Consider the following 18778-nt stretch of genomic DNA (forward strand, 5'->3'; position numbering starts at 1 on the left):
TACGCTGATTTGCCGGTAGTTAAGATAATGTATGCCAAAACATTTTGCAAAGTCACAGAAAAATAGATACAGATTTGAGTGTTCGCATAACGAAAATTGTGGCTGACTGCTTTACTGTCCGCAATATTGCATGATTATTTTCAATGCCCTTGTTAACGCTTATCTTTACTGTTATATGTAACTACTCATTTTTGTTGGATGGTTAAGAGTTCACTCCGTCGATACTTCGGATGGTCGCTGATCAGCCATTCGTAGTTACGATTTTGGAGTTTTACTTTTGCGGGTTTTGCTTTTTCGCGATTTTTCTACAAAAATTTTGCAATTTCAGACTTAATGCAGTTACATACATATATAATTCACATATACATACACATGTATGCATCTCGACGACGATTGAGTTTTTTTCTAGCAGATCAGCTGAAGATATATATTTTGTAGCAGAAGCAGATTGCCGCGAGTAAACAAGTAAAATGAAAAGCTGAAACCAAAGCGAAATGAAAGCGAAGCATTGCAAAGAATAAAATAATAGGTACTGAATAAATCTACAATATAAAGTAAAATTGAAAAATAAAATATAAAATAAATAAACACATACGTAAATCGCTGGGTAGAAATCCGAAATCCGAGCGCGAATAAGCTTTCGAACTTTGCAACTTCAGTCGCGGTGTGTAAGCGAGTCTGAGCAGATCGTTGTGGCGTTCATTCACTTTGTAAACGCGACACTAAAAACGTAGATTTTTTTATATAAAAAAAAAAATATATACATATGTGCATTTGATTACAAAATCACAAGTGAATTGAATGTGAACAGTGCAGTGAAGCGCGAAGCGAAATAAACAACAAAAACACGTTTTACGAGTTACTTGGCACATTTAATCAGTGACCTTTGAAGGCCTACGCTCTCTAGAAATACCGACGCACATACATACATATATAAACACACGTCTAAATAATTTTTTAGCACAGAAAACAATAAATCCAAATGGATCAAAAACGCGCTATGCTCTATCCGGATATCGATCCTGCACACAATGCTGCCACTCATGGTCATCGCATATCTGCCTCTGCTGCCATGGGCTTGCCAGCTGAGGCGCCTCCTTCATATGACTTTGCTATAGCATCCACTTCCACACCTACGCCGACGCCAACTGTGTCAAACACTAAAGGAGGAGCAGGCAGTGGTGCGCTGGGTTGGACACCTAGCGCACCGGCGGTGACCACACCTGAACCACAAGCGCCATCGTCTCAGCCATTACCACACGATGGCCAGACAAGGCCTGTGATTGTGGTACAACCACTGCCTCAACAACAAACACAATCACCAACAACACAAGTAGGTGAGTCAACACAGCAGCTTATTTAGCACTTCATTTATTTATTTATTTTTTTCATTTTGAAATTTTAATTTTTAACTTTTGCGTAATTGCGGTTTCTCTTCGCTTTGGTTCGTCTACTAAATTGCTATTGTATATAAACAAATTATTTAATAAGTGTTTAAGTATGTGAATACAAGGCAGCACCTTTTTTATAGAATTTTTGGCAGCTATTGACCTGGGCTTTAATGGGATATCCCCGTCTTCGACAACTTTTGGACTAATGTCTTTATTGGCGGGTAGGCCCTCAAGGCCACTTGTAGGCTTAAAATAAAGCCAAGGGACAGTATGCCATCATTGCGTTTGCTCAAAAGATACTACAATACTAGGTCTCTTGAGGCTGAGTGCTGACTTAACCCGAATACTAAGCCCAATATCAAAACTTGTAGAATATTTATTGACACAGGCACATGATCTGAAGTCTATATTGAAGGTGACGGGATAGGCCTTCACTTCTATCTTGAGGAATTTGCCTCAGGCCATGGACTACGTGGTAGCAAATCGGCGGAGGGGTAGGAGTTTACACTAATCTGAATTCAAGGCATCGCAAGGTACGATTAAATTATGTTAGAAAACATAACGAACTTGATTTACTCGAGAGTGCCTTGTTTTGAGACATCAGGCCATCTAGCTAGAGAGTTCTCGGTCCAGGTATTCCTTGATCCGCCACCTGTGCCAGTTGGTCAACGAAGTCAACATCAGAAACTGGGTGAATATTTCGAATATTTGAGAGGCTTCGATGGACCGCAGATGGGCGAAACTCGGCGAAACTCATGTTACTCTGGCGAAGCTCATGTTACTCTGGACATGCAGATGAGACTGCAGACAACTTATGGGACTGCTGACTAGTCACTTATCGTAGAAAAAATACCTGGCAGTGATCGGCAATCATCAAACCCTCATTAGCTCTTCTGGGCTTCACTTTTTGGACCTCTGTCCCGCCTTTTCAAGAATTAGTTATGAAGCACTTTCTTCCGTTGTTTTGTGGTAGTTTCAACCAAGAAAATAGTACTTCTCATACATTTATGATCACAGCCTTGTACAACTGTACTTTCGTCAGAGGCAACCGCATACCTAGTAAAGGTGGGTCCATCGGCACTTGTTCTTTCTAGTGTGTTTTTAGCCAACCTTGCTTTCGTCTCCCACCAATTGGTTCGTGATTATATCTTCTACGCCACATAAAATTTAATATTTTTTAAATCTGCACGATTTCCGAATAAACCTAAGCAGATTGTTTGGTGTCAAAGAGCTCAGGTATTCGTCCCTCAACACATCGCGGCCAAATGTCTCATACCTAATTCTTGCAAGGACGGGGCAGAAGCACAAAAAGTGGTCCACCCTCTCATTCTCTTCAAGGCAGGATGGGAAAATGGAGTTGTTATAAATGCTTATCAAAGTGAGGTGTTTGTGCCAGTCAGCAGTCCAACATGTTGTCTGCATTCCCGTCTGCTCAGTGTGAGCAATAAACTAGATAGAACCTCTGAAATTAAAGGCAACATGAGTTTTGTCCACCTGCAGCCCTCGATGCCTCCCAGTCATTGCTGAGCGAAATATTCACTCAGTTTCTGATGATGGCTTCGATAACCGAAGGTGGAAGTACGATAACTGGTTGTGGACCGAGGAACAACTGGTCTGAGCCAGTTCTGGCCAAATGGTCATATGTCTCATTTCCAGATACTCCCGAGTGAGCTGGAGTCCAGAGTAAAACAAGCTCGTTATGTTTGTCAACATGATTTAGTCGAGACTTGCACTGCCGAACTAGTTTGGAAGCAGTTAGAAGGCTGTCCAATGTCTAAGTGCAGCTTGGCTGTCACTGCAGGCATATAAACTACTTCCCCTCCAATTTTGGAGTCATCAGTGTAGATTCGAGAATGTGTGTGTCTGGGCTCAGTGCTGGTATTAAACCAACGTTCAGCCCCAGGGAATTCAACATTATAGAATCTCTTCAACAGAAGTAATGGTGGCGTACTATCATGTAGCATTGAAAATACACAAATGTGTAAATCTCAGCCGCCAGCAATTTCCGCCCCACCCCACTCAGTGTTATACCAACATCCGTTTCTTTTTAGTCTGCAGGTGGCCTTTAAGGCATCCCCACGTATGAAGACACAAAGTGACGGTGAGTGCAGCAGTGCATTAAGAGAGCAGCGCCAGGTGTTGTAGAGGAAGCTCTCGTACAGCGCCCAGCAATAGTTCTTTCAAGTTTAGCAAGCAGACTTCCCACACTACTGATTGAGAGTCTGCTCCACCATACCACTGATGCATAACTGCAAATGGGTCGGATCATAGAGGTATACATACAGACGATTCCCTTTGATGACAGACCCCACAATTTGCCAAAGACCTGTTTACATTGCAAAAATGCTGCCAGTGCTTTGGAGGTCTTGTATTCCACGTGAGATTCCCACGATAGCTTTGTCTTCATTACTAATAAACTCCTTGATACTTCACTTCGGGAGAAGTCTGAATTGTGACTCCTATAAGTGTTAGGGAATGATACCATCGAACCCTCTCCTTCTAATGAAGATCGCAACAATAGTTTTGTTTAAGTTTGCGGTGAGCCCATTTCCATTACACCAAGTGTCAATCATATTCATTATTGTCTGCGCTTTCATGCAAACAGCCGGCAGAGATGGACCCGTCAGCGTCCATTAATCAGAATGATTAATCATCATCTGCATTCTTGTGTATTGAACAAAGCACACAGATATTCCCATTTTCGAGCATGTATTCATTTAATCAAATCGCGCTTAACACCTGATGCATGCGCCCTACCAGCTCATCGCCGCCGGCTTCGAACAGTTTAGCCGGTGTATCGTTTCTATCGGAGCCTTGTTCTTTTTAAGCCCAATAACAGAGAGGGGTTAGCATTCGGTGTTGCCGGAAAAGGTTATAAAATAATGGAGTTTATTAGTAATGATTAAATTTCGATCAATTCATATAAATATTTTGCAGGGAGTCCCTTTATTATACCTACCGTTGATGAAATATAGATTGGCCCCAAATATTTTTTTTTCGAAACACACATATATTTCATTATCCAATGATGGGATCTAAACCACCTCTGAGACACTACCTTTCCGATGCAAAAAGAATTTTTGAAATCGGTTGACGTGGTCCAAAGTTATGAGGTGACATACATAACAAAAAAATAAATAAATATTCCGACGAACTGATAACCCTCCTTTTTTGGAATTCGGTTAAAAAATTTAGAAAAACTGGACCGATATTCTTAAATAAACAATTTATATATACGTATTTATTCTTTCAGGCAATATTCCAACGCGCATGAAATTAGGTCCCAATCCATGTGCGGTCATCTGTCCCGTCTGCGGTGCCAACAAAACGACGCGAATGGTTTTCACACCCAACACACGAACGCATATTTGTGCGGGAATACTATGCTTGGCCGGGTAAGAAGGAGAGAGGAAAATCAATAAACGAAAATAATTACTTTTTACTGCCAAAGTACACATTTTTCACAATAAAACCTTAAAACTATCTATTGTAAAAATGTATTATAAAAAAAAAAAACTAATTTATTGCATTCCATTGCAGTTTCTGTTGTTGTGCTTGTTTGGTGCCCTATTGCATGAACAGCTGTCGGACTGGCAATCATTATTGCTCACAATGCAACACGTTTCTTGGAGTTTATAATCCACGGAAAGTATGAAAGTGATGGACTTTTCCATACATATACACATATTTATATGTATTTACGTATGTACATATGTATGTATGCATGTGTATGAAATGAAGTAGTGCTTAAAAAGTTGTATAACTTTTATTAAAGAAATTTAATTTTTATTTTTTTTTTTGGGAAAATATAATTCGCATACTATATATATTTATGTATGTACTATGATTATGTTTATTATATGTGCATATGTACACCTAAATAGATGGATGCATGTGTGTATAGGAAATATGTATGTATCATGGATTTTCGCTTTTAATTTAGCAATGTAATGTTTTGCTTGCTTTATGTAAACAATTTCTGCACATGCGCCGCTCTTGTGCAACCACATGCAAGTACATACAAATGTACATATCGCTAGCTTAGAGAAAAAAGTTGCTAAGTCCAGTTTTTTAAATTGTACAGGAGAAAAAACCTTACAAACCAATTTTTTGAAGCACTTATTTTGCAAAAATTTTAAAACGAAGTTGTAGCTTTATATTCCTTGTGACTTGTCACTTGGAATAACAAATGTACATAGCTGAATCTAAACGGTTGGAAATTAAATAGTTAAACTCTGATTATGGCAACTTAACTTAACTTAACCTAAGTTAGAACTTAGAAAATCAAAATTAAATAGACTTCGACGTGGCATTAAGTTACTTTAAGTTCCGCCTGTCCAAATGTTATCAACATGCATTTAATAGAATATCTGAGTTACGTTAAGTTTCCATAATCAAACCTTTAGCATTTTTATTGTTCTTGCTTTTGCATCAAAATATACAATAATACAAAAAAAGTGGACTTAGCAACTTTTTACTCTTAGGCAGTAATTTTTATAATCTTATGTATAAATAAGTACTTATTTTGCTTTAATTTGTAATTATAAATTGTAACGAAAAAACAAGTTGTATACATGTCGCAGCTGGTGTGCGTATTATTTTTGGAACAAAGTTATTTCCTACCTAATTTAATTGAATATCTATAACAATCTAGCTATAAGAATTGTATGAAAGGCTGCGTTCCAAAACATCAAAATACAAAGCATTAGTCTCTTTTATTTATAAACCGCACTAGAAAAAAGTCTAACCTGCGCAACCAAGTTGAAAACTAGCATCTAGCCGTCGTTGCGCACATTTGGCATTACATCTACTGAGATTTAGAAATAAAAGAGACTGATGCTTTGTATTTTGATGTTGTGGAATGCACCCAAAATGTTGAACTAAGTAAGTGATGGAAAGGCAATTTGTATTGTTTAGCAAGCGATAACGCAGATTGTTGATTCTGTGATAAAAAATTATGTCTGGTGGTATTTAAAAACACATACATATATATATATATATATACTTGCGCATATCATATGACTCTGGATGTCTGGCGTAGCAAAACCACAACACGCCGCCAGGTACGAATGTCGCCGCGAAATTGCTCAAAAGATTAGCTGTAAGAAAGCAGTAGCCATTCCGTTGTTACTGAATATTTCTTTATTATTAAAATACCTATACGTATGTAAACGTGTGTGTTTTACTTCAATAGAATTAACTAATTTTTTAATATGCATTAAAATAGAGGAGCTACCATTCTCCCAGCAAGGGTTTGTTCTGAGTTTGGGACCCGCCACCTAAAAACCACTTCCACTAAAGAACCAACGCAAAGGGCTATCATTATGTCTGGAAAACAGCAGCGCATATAAAGAGACATATAAATTTTTAATTTTGTTATTGTTAAAAAATATGTACATAAAACAGCTGAGAGCGACACTCATACACAGAGCCATTTACGAACATTATTCGTTTTTTACAATCTTAAAACTAACCAGTAACGATGTCTAAGCTCTGGCGAAACCGAGCTTTATATACCTCTCGCACCTATGAAATTGTTTTTTTTTTCCCTTCTTCAAACAACCTTTTAATAAACTTCATTTGATCAGGTATAGAGGAAAGCAATCTCCTGAGGCAATATTAGCGAAAATTTTATGGTGGAGTATGAAGACGTATGTAGAACGAGTAGGGGAAGTAATAGAGCGCGACGTAAGCGATTTACTGGATTTTTTTTTTTTAAATGCAAGGTCCAAATTTTGAACGCCAATATCTTTTAAAAGCTAGCTAACTTTGCAAAACCCTTTTAGTACAATCGAACTGAGTTGAAAGTTTTTCCGTTAGAAAAATGTGTTGCACAGTGTAGTCATTACTTTTAAGTGGAAAAATAAAACTAAATAATAATTAATATCTCTGCGCCAAAAAATAAAATTCATAGAACATTTACTATTAATAAAAAATAAAAATCACTCAATAACTAATTTCGTTGAGCGAAAAAATAAAAATCATAGAATAAGGTTTAATATTTATTGTGTTTCGTCCGAATTCGAATTTTCAGGCGAAAACATAAAATTAATTACATTGTTGATATTTTTAAAACTAAAAATATAAAATCCACAGAAATTTTTACGAGTAAAAAAGCAGTAAGAAATTGTTTTCTTGGCGTCAATTGCAGGGACCGTAACCGTTATGATTTTTATAATAAAAATAAAAATTTAATCGTTATGTTTTTTTTCGATCATTTTTGATCGTTACTTTATGATTTTTATTTTTTTGATCATTTTTAATCGTTATTTTATGATTTTTACTTTTTCGATCATTTTTAAACGTTATTTTGTGATTTTTATTTTTTTCGATCGATTACGATTAAAAATGATCAAAAAAATAAAAATCATAAAGTAACGATTAAAAATGATCGAAAAAATAAAAATCATAGTATACCGATTAAAAATGATCAAAAAAATAAAAATCGTAAAGTAACGATTAAAAATTATCGAAAAAATAAAAATCATAAAATAACAATTATTTTTGATCGAAAATATAAAAATCATAAAGTAACGATTAAAAATGATCGAAAAAATAAAAATCATAAAATAACGATTATTTTTGATCGAAAATATAAAAATCATAAAATAACGATTAAAAATGATTTTTAAATAAAAATCCTTCATGATAACGATTATTTTCGGTCCCTGGTTAATTGTGGCATACCTTTTACGTCTTGTGCTTCGCTGGCAAAGTTATAAATGTCACGCAAAGTTTTATCAGCTTAAACGCGATAGTGACAGTGTATGGTAGTACGGGGCGTATACGTTACATACGCAAATACGGGTATACCCAGTGGGAAAAGTAGTAATGTGTTATACGCGTGATAAATAATGTAATGCATTTCTTATGAGTTTTTCATTATATTACTGCTTAATATGTTATCAGCATTCTAATGTATCCAAAAAGTTGCAAAAAAATCATACTAAATAATGAAATGCTGTATCTCAGTAGCCGCTTAACCAATCCTTACCAAACCCGGTGCGTGACTTGCCCAGGGTCTAGCTAAGAAAACTGTTCAAAATCTTTGAAATCGGGCAATAACCACAAAAACTCGAAAACTGCCATAAATCAGCAACTGCTAAGGAAAATTCACTTAAAATCGATGGTTGCAATCACCACTTAGCAGAAAATTATATTATTATAATTATATAATTATGGGCCGCCCACTTATGACCACAAATGTGTGTCTCGGTAACCGATTTATCAATTTCTACCAAACTCGGTACACTTAATAACCTTGGTACGGAAAAGAAATTTGTGAAAAATTATTCAAATCAGACTAAAATTACACCCGCTTCCCGTATAACGGTAAGTCTCAGAAATATAAAAACTCCGATATTTCAGTAACTAAGTAAAGGCGCTAAATTACTCCAAGTTAAAAGTTACAACAATCTCTTAACAATAAATAAGACTGCTATAGACTTTAAGGAATTGGGCCCACTTTATGACTACAACAGTGTATCTCGGTAACCACTTCATCGATTTCTAGCAAACTGCCTAACTCAACATATTATCGAAAACGTTTGAAATCGAGAAAACAGTCCTAAGTATCGTGCAAAGGTATTTGATACCTGCACCGAGTATATAAAGTTCGGTTTCGGACGAGCTTATACTTCTTTACTTGTTTAGTACATCTTTTTCAGTTTTTATTTAAATACAATGTCGCGTTAGAATCCTGTTCTATGTACAAAACTGCAGATCATGAATTTTCTAAAATAGGTGTATTACCAATTTCCACCAAAATATGTTTTTGTCGAAAAATTTAACAACTCGTGAGATTTGGTCATATACACTCAATTATGTGTTCGTAAGTGGGCGGTGTCACACATTATGGTTAGTGGTAGTGAAAAATGGTGTTCACTGTCACTATGCACTTAGTGGTAGTGCATTTCGAATTTCACTATAATTGGCTGACTTCCAAAACGTCAATTGCTTTGCATACGTACAAAGTATAAGGTTCCATAACGCCGAACTACAAAATATTGACAATGTATACTGTTCCAAAACGCAGCCGAAAAGTTATCGAAACGCATCGCTCGAGCAATCAGCGCATCAGAAACAAAGTTGATGCTTCGTTTGTTATTGGTTAGCATTGGTGTTTTAGAAATGGAAAATTCAGAAAAATTGTTCATTGCTATATTGAATATTTAAAATATGCAATGTATATGGTTGCAATGTGTCGCAACTCTGCATATACAAACAGTTTGAATACCGCAGTATAACAGTGTCCAAACATTGTATTGATACGTTTTGGAAGTCAGCCATATATTAACTTGAATTAAATTTACTTCCTTAGTTATTGAAATATCGGAGTTTTCGTATTTCGGAAATTTACCCTCAAATGGGAAGTGAACTTAGTTTTACGCTTATGTAGCCAGAAATTTATAAAAGTCTTATCTATTAATGAGATGTTAGTGCAAATATCGATTTTGTGTGAATTGGTTTCAGTATTTATTGATTTATCACATTTTTCGTATTTTTTAAATTGCCATTGTATGGAAGGTGGGCGTGGTTGGCAGTGTTGCCAAAACCTTTTCAGAGAAAAGGCTAAATGGGCAAAAAATAAAGCAAAAAAAAGATGAATCAAACAATTTTGAACCTTATTATAACTTCATAACAGTGTCAATAAGAGATAAGATAAGTAAGATAAAAATAATGAATTTTTGCAAGGAACAACTTATTTTGTACTAAGTAAATATTTTTCGCAGCCTCACGAAGTCTAGGCAGAAAAAGTTTTGATTCCACCTCATTGTTCTGTAAACAGTGACGATTCGGTGTGATATTTAGCCCCATCGCGTGAAAACCAGTACTTTAGTATCCTCCCAATAAACTTACAAAGATAAAGTACTCCCACTCTTTACCCAGTAAGTACAATTTGAGGGTACCTTTCTTGCCCCACAACGAGATTCTCTGCAATATCAATATGGCCTGGTACCCAAATGAGTCTGACCGGGGAAAATTCCCCTGCCAAGTCGAGCACTTTAACAGACATCGACTGCTTCCTTAATGCTAGCTCTGCCTGATGATAGCGCCCAGCATGAAAGAATCGTCCATTATCACCGGGTATAAAAATATTGACAAAGATCAAGATTGAGATTAAGGAGAAGACGAAGGTGGTGAGGAAGATATATATGAAGAGGAAAATGAAGAGTGAGATGAAGATGAGTAAGATTAAGATTAAAGATAAGATAAAGAATGGGGTCAGGATTCAAACAAAGCCATAATCAGGGAAAAATACGAAGACGATGATAAAGACAAAAAGAAAGGCAAATATGATGACAAAAAATGGAGATAGAGGTGAAGGTGAAGGTAAAGAGCCAAGGGTAAATATAAAACTGAAGATTAAGACGTTTATTATCCACTCATTTTGCTCACCTTACTTTATCTCAACTTATCTCATCTCACTGCAACCACTAGTTAACATTGTAGATATTAATGCTCCCTCAGCAACAAGCAAAAACTAAACTAAGCAGTTCATTATAACAAGTAATTAAAAAAAAAAAAACCAACTTCAATTCTCATATAAAGAGTACCGTTAATTTCTGCATGATTCAATGATCGGATCTAAACGACATTAGCATGATACCACCTTTCCTTTAGAAATAGAATTATAGAAACCGGTTAATGTGGTTCAAAATTATGTGGTAACGTACATAAAAATAAAAATATTCCGACGAATCGATAACGTTCTCTTTTCTTTGAAATCGGTTAAAAATAAAAACAAAGCTCGTCCAAAAAATATTAGATATAAATTTTATGTATTTTTGAACGATTTTTCGTCATCTTTTGTCAAATTTGGTTATAAAATGGAAGTTCTTGAGCTTTACATATTTAAGGGTTCCTTTTCATTTCGGTCAAATACTTTCTCCTGTTGATTGCCTCTTTCTCTTTTCGTATTCGTGTTCTAAAAATAAAGGCAAACGAGTGAGAAATTTCTGTAAGGGGAGATCGGTAGTATCGATGTTTTCAAATTTTCTCCAACATCGATGTTTTTCACGCCACATTCGATAGTTTTTCTCTCATGTACCGTTAAATATAAAATCTTGGCTATATTTCAGAATCCATCTTTGGTTCGAATATAGTGCAAGTTACAAATAGCCAAAAAGGACCGTTGAGTATTGGGAATTTGTTTATCTGCCGAAGATATTACGGTTTTCGTCCGTATAAAAATAAATTGTGTTTATTCGTTATGGAAACAAATGCGACAAAAAAAATCTAAAAAATCAACGCTAATATAAGCCATTTAAATCTTACACTTGAATGGGCTAAAAAACTATATATGTACGCAAAAATTTGGAAAGTTTAAACTAGGATTCGTACGGTTTTTGTTAAAAAACTAACTATATTTTGATAAAAAAAAATACTAAAATTAATTAACAAAAAAATGGTTAGAACTTATTTTGTAGGTGTATTTTAAAACACATCTTGGAGGTCACTTTTCTTAAAATTTAGCTTCTAACACTAACTGTGGCTTACATCAGCCGCTTTTTAATATATTTTTACCAAATACAGTTATTAGAGAAAAATGCAAACATGTATGTATGTTTCACAATCGATAGTGCATCGATGTTTTGCTTTGAAAACACCATACATTTTCATATTTAAATCACCCAATTTTTATGGAACTGTCCTTAGAGGTTGTTAAATCAATTAGATTTTTATGAATAAGCCCAAACAACTGCTCCTATAGAGTACAAATGCAAATTTTTTATTTAATAAAATTTGTATTTTCTTTAGTACCTAACCCTGTGAACAAACGCTTGATATCAAGAAATGATGCACCTACACCGGTTTGCCATATTATTGTCCATAATTTTCACGAAGCGAGTAGGCGTACATTATGATTCTCTAACACTTCGTAAGATAAAATTTGAAGCTTAAACAGTTTGATTTCGATGTACTATTTATTTATGTACATGTGTGATATTCATTTAAGTATATGTATATGGCAGTGTTGCCATCTTTCGATTTTCAAAAAGCACCAAAAACTTGGAAAAAAAGCGTTTTACCACACTAAAAGCACCAAATTTTTTTGAATCAAATTTTTTATCAAATTTTTTCAGGTTTTAACTATCTCGAAGTAATTTCAGTTCAGAAAAAAAGGCACTAGGCACAAAATAATTTTTTTTGGCGTTTTAATTTTCAAAAAGCACTAAATCTAGTGCTTAAAGCACTAAGTTGGCAACTATGGTATATGGACATGTATTTGCATTAAATAACGGGTTCCGCATGTCGTTGCAAGTGACTGTTTTAAAAAGTCTCATTTGGTTATTATAGTCTATTTTAAAATATATTATAGGTACATGTACATACAATGTATGCCATACATACATATGTATGTTGTGTATTACAAATTAAAAGGTATTCTGTTTAAACTATTAGTAGGTCGAAGTTCGTTGTCAAGCGTAAATTTCGGCTAATAAGAGCTTAAACCAACAATATTTTACGTGTAATAAGACTTGTGCTATATTATAGTTTAAGCTTAGTTTAACATCAAATACACAGCAAAACCTAGTCGTCAAACTATATGTGGTCAGAAACGATGATAGGGTTTTTGATAAAGGTTATTTTTGCGTAAAGTCAGTGTCAACTGCATGTCAATTGGCACTATCGAACAGTTTGGAATCCTAGATGCGAGTCAAGTTTTAGTCAAGAATCGCAGTAATCGACTCACTGATCGATGTTTTATGTTCGATCACATCGTTACAGATACTCTAGACTTTGCATTGGTAATACAAAAGTATAATTGGTCTATCGAACATATTTAATATGTATTATTACTTCGTAACAATGTGTAAATTCTCAATTAAATTTATACTGATTGCGATAATTGTTGGGTATACGAGCTAAGGAAAATTTGCTGCAAATAACGTGTCTGCGTTTAGTTACTATTCATAACATTAAACAGTCGTTTTATATCCTCTCTATAAAATTAAAATTAAAAGGCAATCCGCAGAATCCTATAATTACCATCGTTAATCTTATTTTATTTGTTTACCAACCAACAAGGATATGCTTTTTAGCTTCTTCTTAGTTATTATATGTATTGAGTGCATGTACAAATAAAGTTATCATGTTCCACAAGCTGGTCCGACATTTTTTGGCCGATCGTTATCGAATGTTAAACGTGATTGACAATTCGTTGCCAGAGTCTGGGACAGAAAACCATCGAGGCAGGCCAACAATAAAATGTTAATTTGACAGCACGACTATTCGCGACTGGCAATTGGCCTACGAGAGAAAACATAGAGACTAATGGAGGTATTTGAACAATCTAGATAGTCGACTAAGACATCTTTGTCTCGCCCATCATTAATTATACATAGACACATGTATTTTAATTTCTAACAACCTCAAACGAGAATATTGCAGATGTAGTTTCTAATTTTCACGAGACATAATTATGCAAACATTATTTTAGAGAAAACATTCATTCTGGTGCATTGAATTTCCTTCAATAACTGTATCACTAACGGACCCTTTCGATCTGCCTTTTGCAGAATGTATGTATATAAGTACAAACATAATTTTTGAAAAATATTAGAGGTCTTCACACCGAGCTCGTTGCTTCGTTAGTTTAGTTGCAGAATAATATAACTAAATACTACGACGGAGTCATGATTTATAAACAATTTCATTACATTTAATTGACAACAAGTCTTTAATTCAATAGTCGAACTACATAACATAGACCTAAAATTTCTAGAGCGCAAGTACAAATTTGAGATAGATTTCAAACAATCCATATCCATATACGAACATGCTTTTCATTTCGTCGTTTAAAGTAGAAAACCGCGTATCAAGAAAATGCAAAACCTCTTATGTGAGGTTGCCAAAATTTTAAAGGATAGAGTGAAACCTATCTTATTTCAAAACGCTTCTCTATTTTATCCACAATTATCTCTTCTTCTTATGTCTAAGTATAGATATTTTAGTATGAATGGATAAGCGCTTGACGATACGCGGTTTTGTACTTTAAACGACGATTTGCAATCGGATAAATTGTTTATAATAACTTTTGCTAAAATTTTAAAACCAAAAAAATCTTTGCCCTTACTGACCGTCTCCACAGGATAAAATTTATTGCTGCCCAGCTGTCATTTTGGTCGCTAGATATAAGTTATATCAGTGGCAATATTTGTGTGGGCTTTTTATATCTTGATATAAGCATTTGTAAGATAGCTTTGAAAATGAATTTAGAAAATAGGCTATTTTACATCCAAGTACATAATTACAAATATTTTAACAGGAAACAGCTCAATCTTTGCTTTTATATTAAAATAATAATGATGTTGCAGTCACGAAGTAAATGAAAATGTAGCTGTCAAACTACCAAATTTCCGGTAATAGATGGCAAGATATAAGCTCTGATATATATTGCTCTTGAAGAGCAATGAGCGGTCTCCATTGGCTATTTATATTCTAACATATGTATCGAGATATAAACTTTATACTGTGGAGACGGGCAGTTAGCAAGAACCGTAAACTGAAAAAGCTTTACAATGGCTGCGTTTCTTTATACATTCCGGATAATCCCATTTCACAGCCAGAATAAACAGAATGCGATTGAAATATATGTTAACATATCATCAGGAACGTTCTAAAGAATAAGTAAACAAAAAAGTTTATTCCAAACGTTCAGAATGAATAAAGAAATGCAGCCAATTTTTCGTTGGAATGCTTCATTACAAATTTGTCTGTTGTCGAACGGAATCAGATATAAAATGTAGTTTATTGTAAAGATATGAGCACATGTATAATATTCAACAATTGTTGAATATAATTGGTATAAGGCCATAAATAACACAAACAAATAACATATGTATAATAGATATCCGACCTTATTCAGCTTGTAAATAAAATAGCGGATATGAAAACAAGGTTTGTGTCTGAACTAAGCACATTTAGATTTCCATTTCGTACTGTACATTTGCCACGGTTGCATGCCCTCTCTTAACCGGCAGGTACGACCGAAGGTATGCGTCTTTAATAAAATCATTTAGACAAGTACACAGAGAAAAATTGCCAAAATAAACCAAATTTACTTGATTTTAGAGGAAAGTTTTTTCTATAACAGTTTTTTCACGTGGAGACGTGAGTGGTCAATCGCGTAATTTGATATGCTGACTTATTCCCTATGGCAATTAACCGATTCACACACAAATAAAACTAGAGGCGAACACCAATAAAATGAATTTATTAAATAAAGAAGTAAAATCTCCAATTTTTGAGCAATTTGAAACAAAAATCGAAAATTAAAAAAAATATAACAAAACAAAAATAAGTCGCTGAAAAAAGCGTTCGGTAATGTATCATCGAAAAACAGTTGTTTGAATAACGGAAATAAAAAATAAATAAAGTAATCATCATATGCACCCTGTCATTCGCTAACAAGGCAAACAAGGCATAATTTGTTGCATACTTTCAGGAGTGCGCTCACTCTGCTCCGCATTTTTTGTTGGCATGCGCACTGCGAAGCTTGTATGCAATTGCAATACTGTTATGGTCTGATTATGCATACTTCGCATAACTGTGGCATAAATTTCAAACTGTCAGTGAAAATCTGTTGAAAGAAATTTATACATATGTATTCCATTACGGAGAAATTAGCAGAGAAATTAGATTTTGCCTCACATTTTCTTAACACTTCATAAGTGCAAACTATGTTTTTTTTTATTACACAGTGTTACACTGACCATTAGCTTTTTAAGTGACCTAGTACAAGTCGCAGGGCTGGTCGAGTGATTCACGAAACTGTTTTTTTAATTTTTCTAACACCTCAAATTTTTAGATGACTTCCCGCACTAAACAATTTTTAGCTCTGTTAGTTTTTACCAAATTTTAATTATTTATATGGCTTTAAATAGAAAAATATTTGTGCTTTTTACAAGCTTTTATTTAACTTGCTCGGTATGTATGTATGTTTTTTTCAGAGGAGGAAGCATCGAATGTGAGACTTTAACTCACTAAACGTCCTACCGTCTACGTACCGATCCCCCCGGTACCACCGTTAAGTATTTCGTCGGGGGGCGGTTTGAGCACTAAGCTCTACATCTGTTACTGTTCATGTTATTCCACTGTTTGTCTTGGTTGGTGTTAACCCTACCAACCCCTTTTGTCTTGTACCACTAAGAAGTTCGTTTCTAAGGCTAGTACTGTCCGAATGCAGCAGCTTAATGCTAGTTGTTCGATATTAGTTGAGAGGTTCGCCTTTTATATGCCGTAACTTTTCAAGAAAGCGGACTTTCCCTATGAACTTTCCACCTGTCATTACGGTAGACACCTTTCCAGGCTTCCTTAACGCACAAACCAAGCTTACGATTAAGTGCGAACCTCATGGAGCTAAAACGGGGATACTTGAAAAATACGTGCTCTACGTTTTCGGTACCTGCTGGTCCGCATTGCTCGCGGTAAGAGTTTAGTGCAAGTCTAAAGCGGGGTAAGTATGATTTAAAACAGCCATGCCCATGTATGTATGTATTTTGTTAGGGGAAGATTTCGCAATAAATTTTTGACCAACTTCCCGATAACGTAGAGACTTGAAACTTCACACTTGGATCAGAATCCGATGACAATGCAACACGAAATATGAGTTAATCTGACAAGTGGCGCACGTGTCGAGATATTTGAAAACTCCGTATTTATAGTCCGATTTGTTTCATACTTACAACGTATGTATATTAACTACATGAAAAGGAATAACTCCACCGAAAGTTAGCACACGGAAAAATGGCCTTTTCTAAGTTTAACCCGCAGACTCCTGGTGACTCCATAATGCATTGTTTCAGGTGCAATGAATTCTTTGAAAACTCAGATATGGTTCGGCAAATTTTGATATTAAGAGACCTAGCATGACGCATGAGGGACAGATAAGGTCAATATGAACGGTTGGGATTTTTTGGATTTTTGGACATGGGACATGATTTTTTTGAACGCGGCAGCGACATCATGAATTTGTATGAGTTTGAATTAAAAGAAGAGGAAGAACCTTATCTGGCGCTGGAAAAATAGAAATAGATCTAATCTGGCAACAACCACAGTCGTCGCGTATCCATGTCGTCGCCAAAATAATTATCTACATAAGAATACGTGGAAAAATAATTTGACAGCTTTGGTCCGTAGCTCATTGTTTTCCTTGTGTTCGGGCTATTACACTTTACACAACTGACTCGCACGCCGAGCTTATTTTAGCCATCCGAATGCCGAAGGCCTATGCAGAGTCACTCTTGACAACAAGATTTTGCGGAAGATTCATAGGCCTTTACTCATTGGCCATGGCGAGTACCGCAGACGATGGAACGACGAGCTGTATGAACTTTACAACGACATGGGCACATTGCAGCGAATTAAACTACAGGAGCTCCGCTGGCTTGGCCATGTCGTTCGAGTAGACACCAACATTTCAGCTCTAATATTATTCAACTCGGAACCCACTGTTGGTAGCAGAGGAAGAAGGATGCCCCTTCGGCGTTGCAAAGACCAAGCAGAGAAGGACTTAGCTTCACTTGGCATTTCCAATTGGCTGGCGTGCTTTGTTGAACTCGGCCAAAATCGCTTACAGGCTAACCTAATAATCGCGGCTTGTGTTTTGGTACGCACGCCGTAGAATTTTTTTCTCGCGTCACCCGAAATTAACTTGCGTGCGTTTGCATTTGATTTCGTTGAGCGCAATGTCAAATCAAAATGTCACGCAGAACAAAAATTTGAAATTGAGTTAGATAGTCAAGGACATAGTATATTACGAGACTCTTGAATTTGACGTCTGTCTCCACCCAGCACTGCTGAATCGACGCCGATGATTTTGAGTGGATGCTGATAATGGCAGCCGGCAACCTATTTTCTAAAGAAATTCTCACCACATGTACTATGCCCGTTGGTTGCACAAGGGGTGCTGATTTAATTAGGTACTGAACTGAGAACTGTTTTCTCATCGGATTCCATAACAGCAGGTTCTGAGTTCTAATAAAGAATAAGTGACGACGTCATCAGCCACATTTCGTCGCTATGGAAGTACCAACTGCAGAAGGACCAGTCTGGCGCAAATTCGCAAACGAGAGAAGCAATTGGGGAAGTTGTTTGGTCCCTACCCTAACGGACAAACGGTTTTATAGCCTAATAAGAAGGAGTCGTATCGGATTTTGGTTTCGTTATTGTTTTTTTTTTTCTTTTTCACAAAGTTCTTGCCTGCCTCTACGAGTATGCTCGGAAAGGGTTTGTCACTTGTCCGCAGATGCATTCAAAAGGCACTTCATACATCTGACCTTGCCTGGACATATCTAGTTATGGAAAAAAAATATTATCCTCTCAATTGGTTAATTGATTAATCGGAAGCACTCGATTATTAATTGCAGCTAATCACGGGA

General features: G+C 35.6%; 1 protein-coding gene and 1 long non-coding RNA gene across 2 annotated transcripts; one reads left to right on the forward strand and one right to left on the reverse strand.

Moving 5' to 3' along the window:
• The first annotated feature begins 387 nt into the window (after positions 1–387).
• LOC108369087 (lipopolysaccharide-induced tumor necrosis factor-alpha factor homolog) lies at positions 388–5840 on the forward strand. Its single transcript, XM_017624080.1, has 4 exons — positions 388–1337; positions 4645–4786; positions 4932–5457; positions 5544–5840. The coding sequence occupies exons 1-3, from the start codon at positions 983–985 to the stop codon at positions 5044–5046; spliced, it is 612 nt and encodes a 203-aa protein (XP_017479569.1). The 5' UTR covers positions 388–982; the 3' UTR covers positions 5047–5457; positions 5544–5840.
• On the reverse strand, positions 5197–7309 carry LOC108369089 (uncharacterized). Its single transcript, XR_001848458.1, has 2 exons — positions 5713–7309; positions 5197–5666 (listed from the first exon to the last, which is right to left on the reverse strand). It is a non-coding gene; the product is annotated as an uncharacterized LOC108369089 (long non-coding RNA).
• Positions 7310–18778: the final 11469 nt, after the last annotated feature.

This window comes from Rhagoletis zephyria, unplaced genomic scaffold, assembly GCF_001687245.7.
Source record: "Rhagoletis zephyria isolate East Lansing unplaced genomic scaffold, Rhagoletis_zephyria_1.1 Rzeph_scaffold_03492, whole genome shotgun sequence".
NCBI lineage: Eukaryota > Metazoa > Arthropoda > Insecta > Diptera > Tephritidae > Rhagoletis > Rhagoletis zephyria.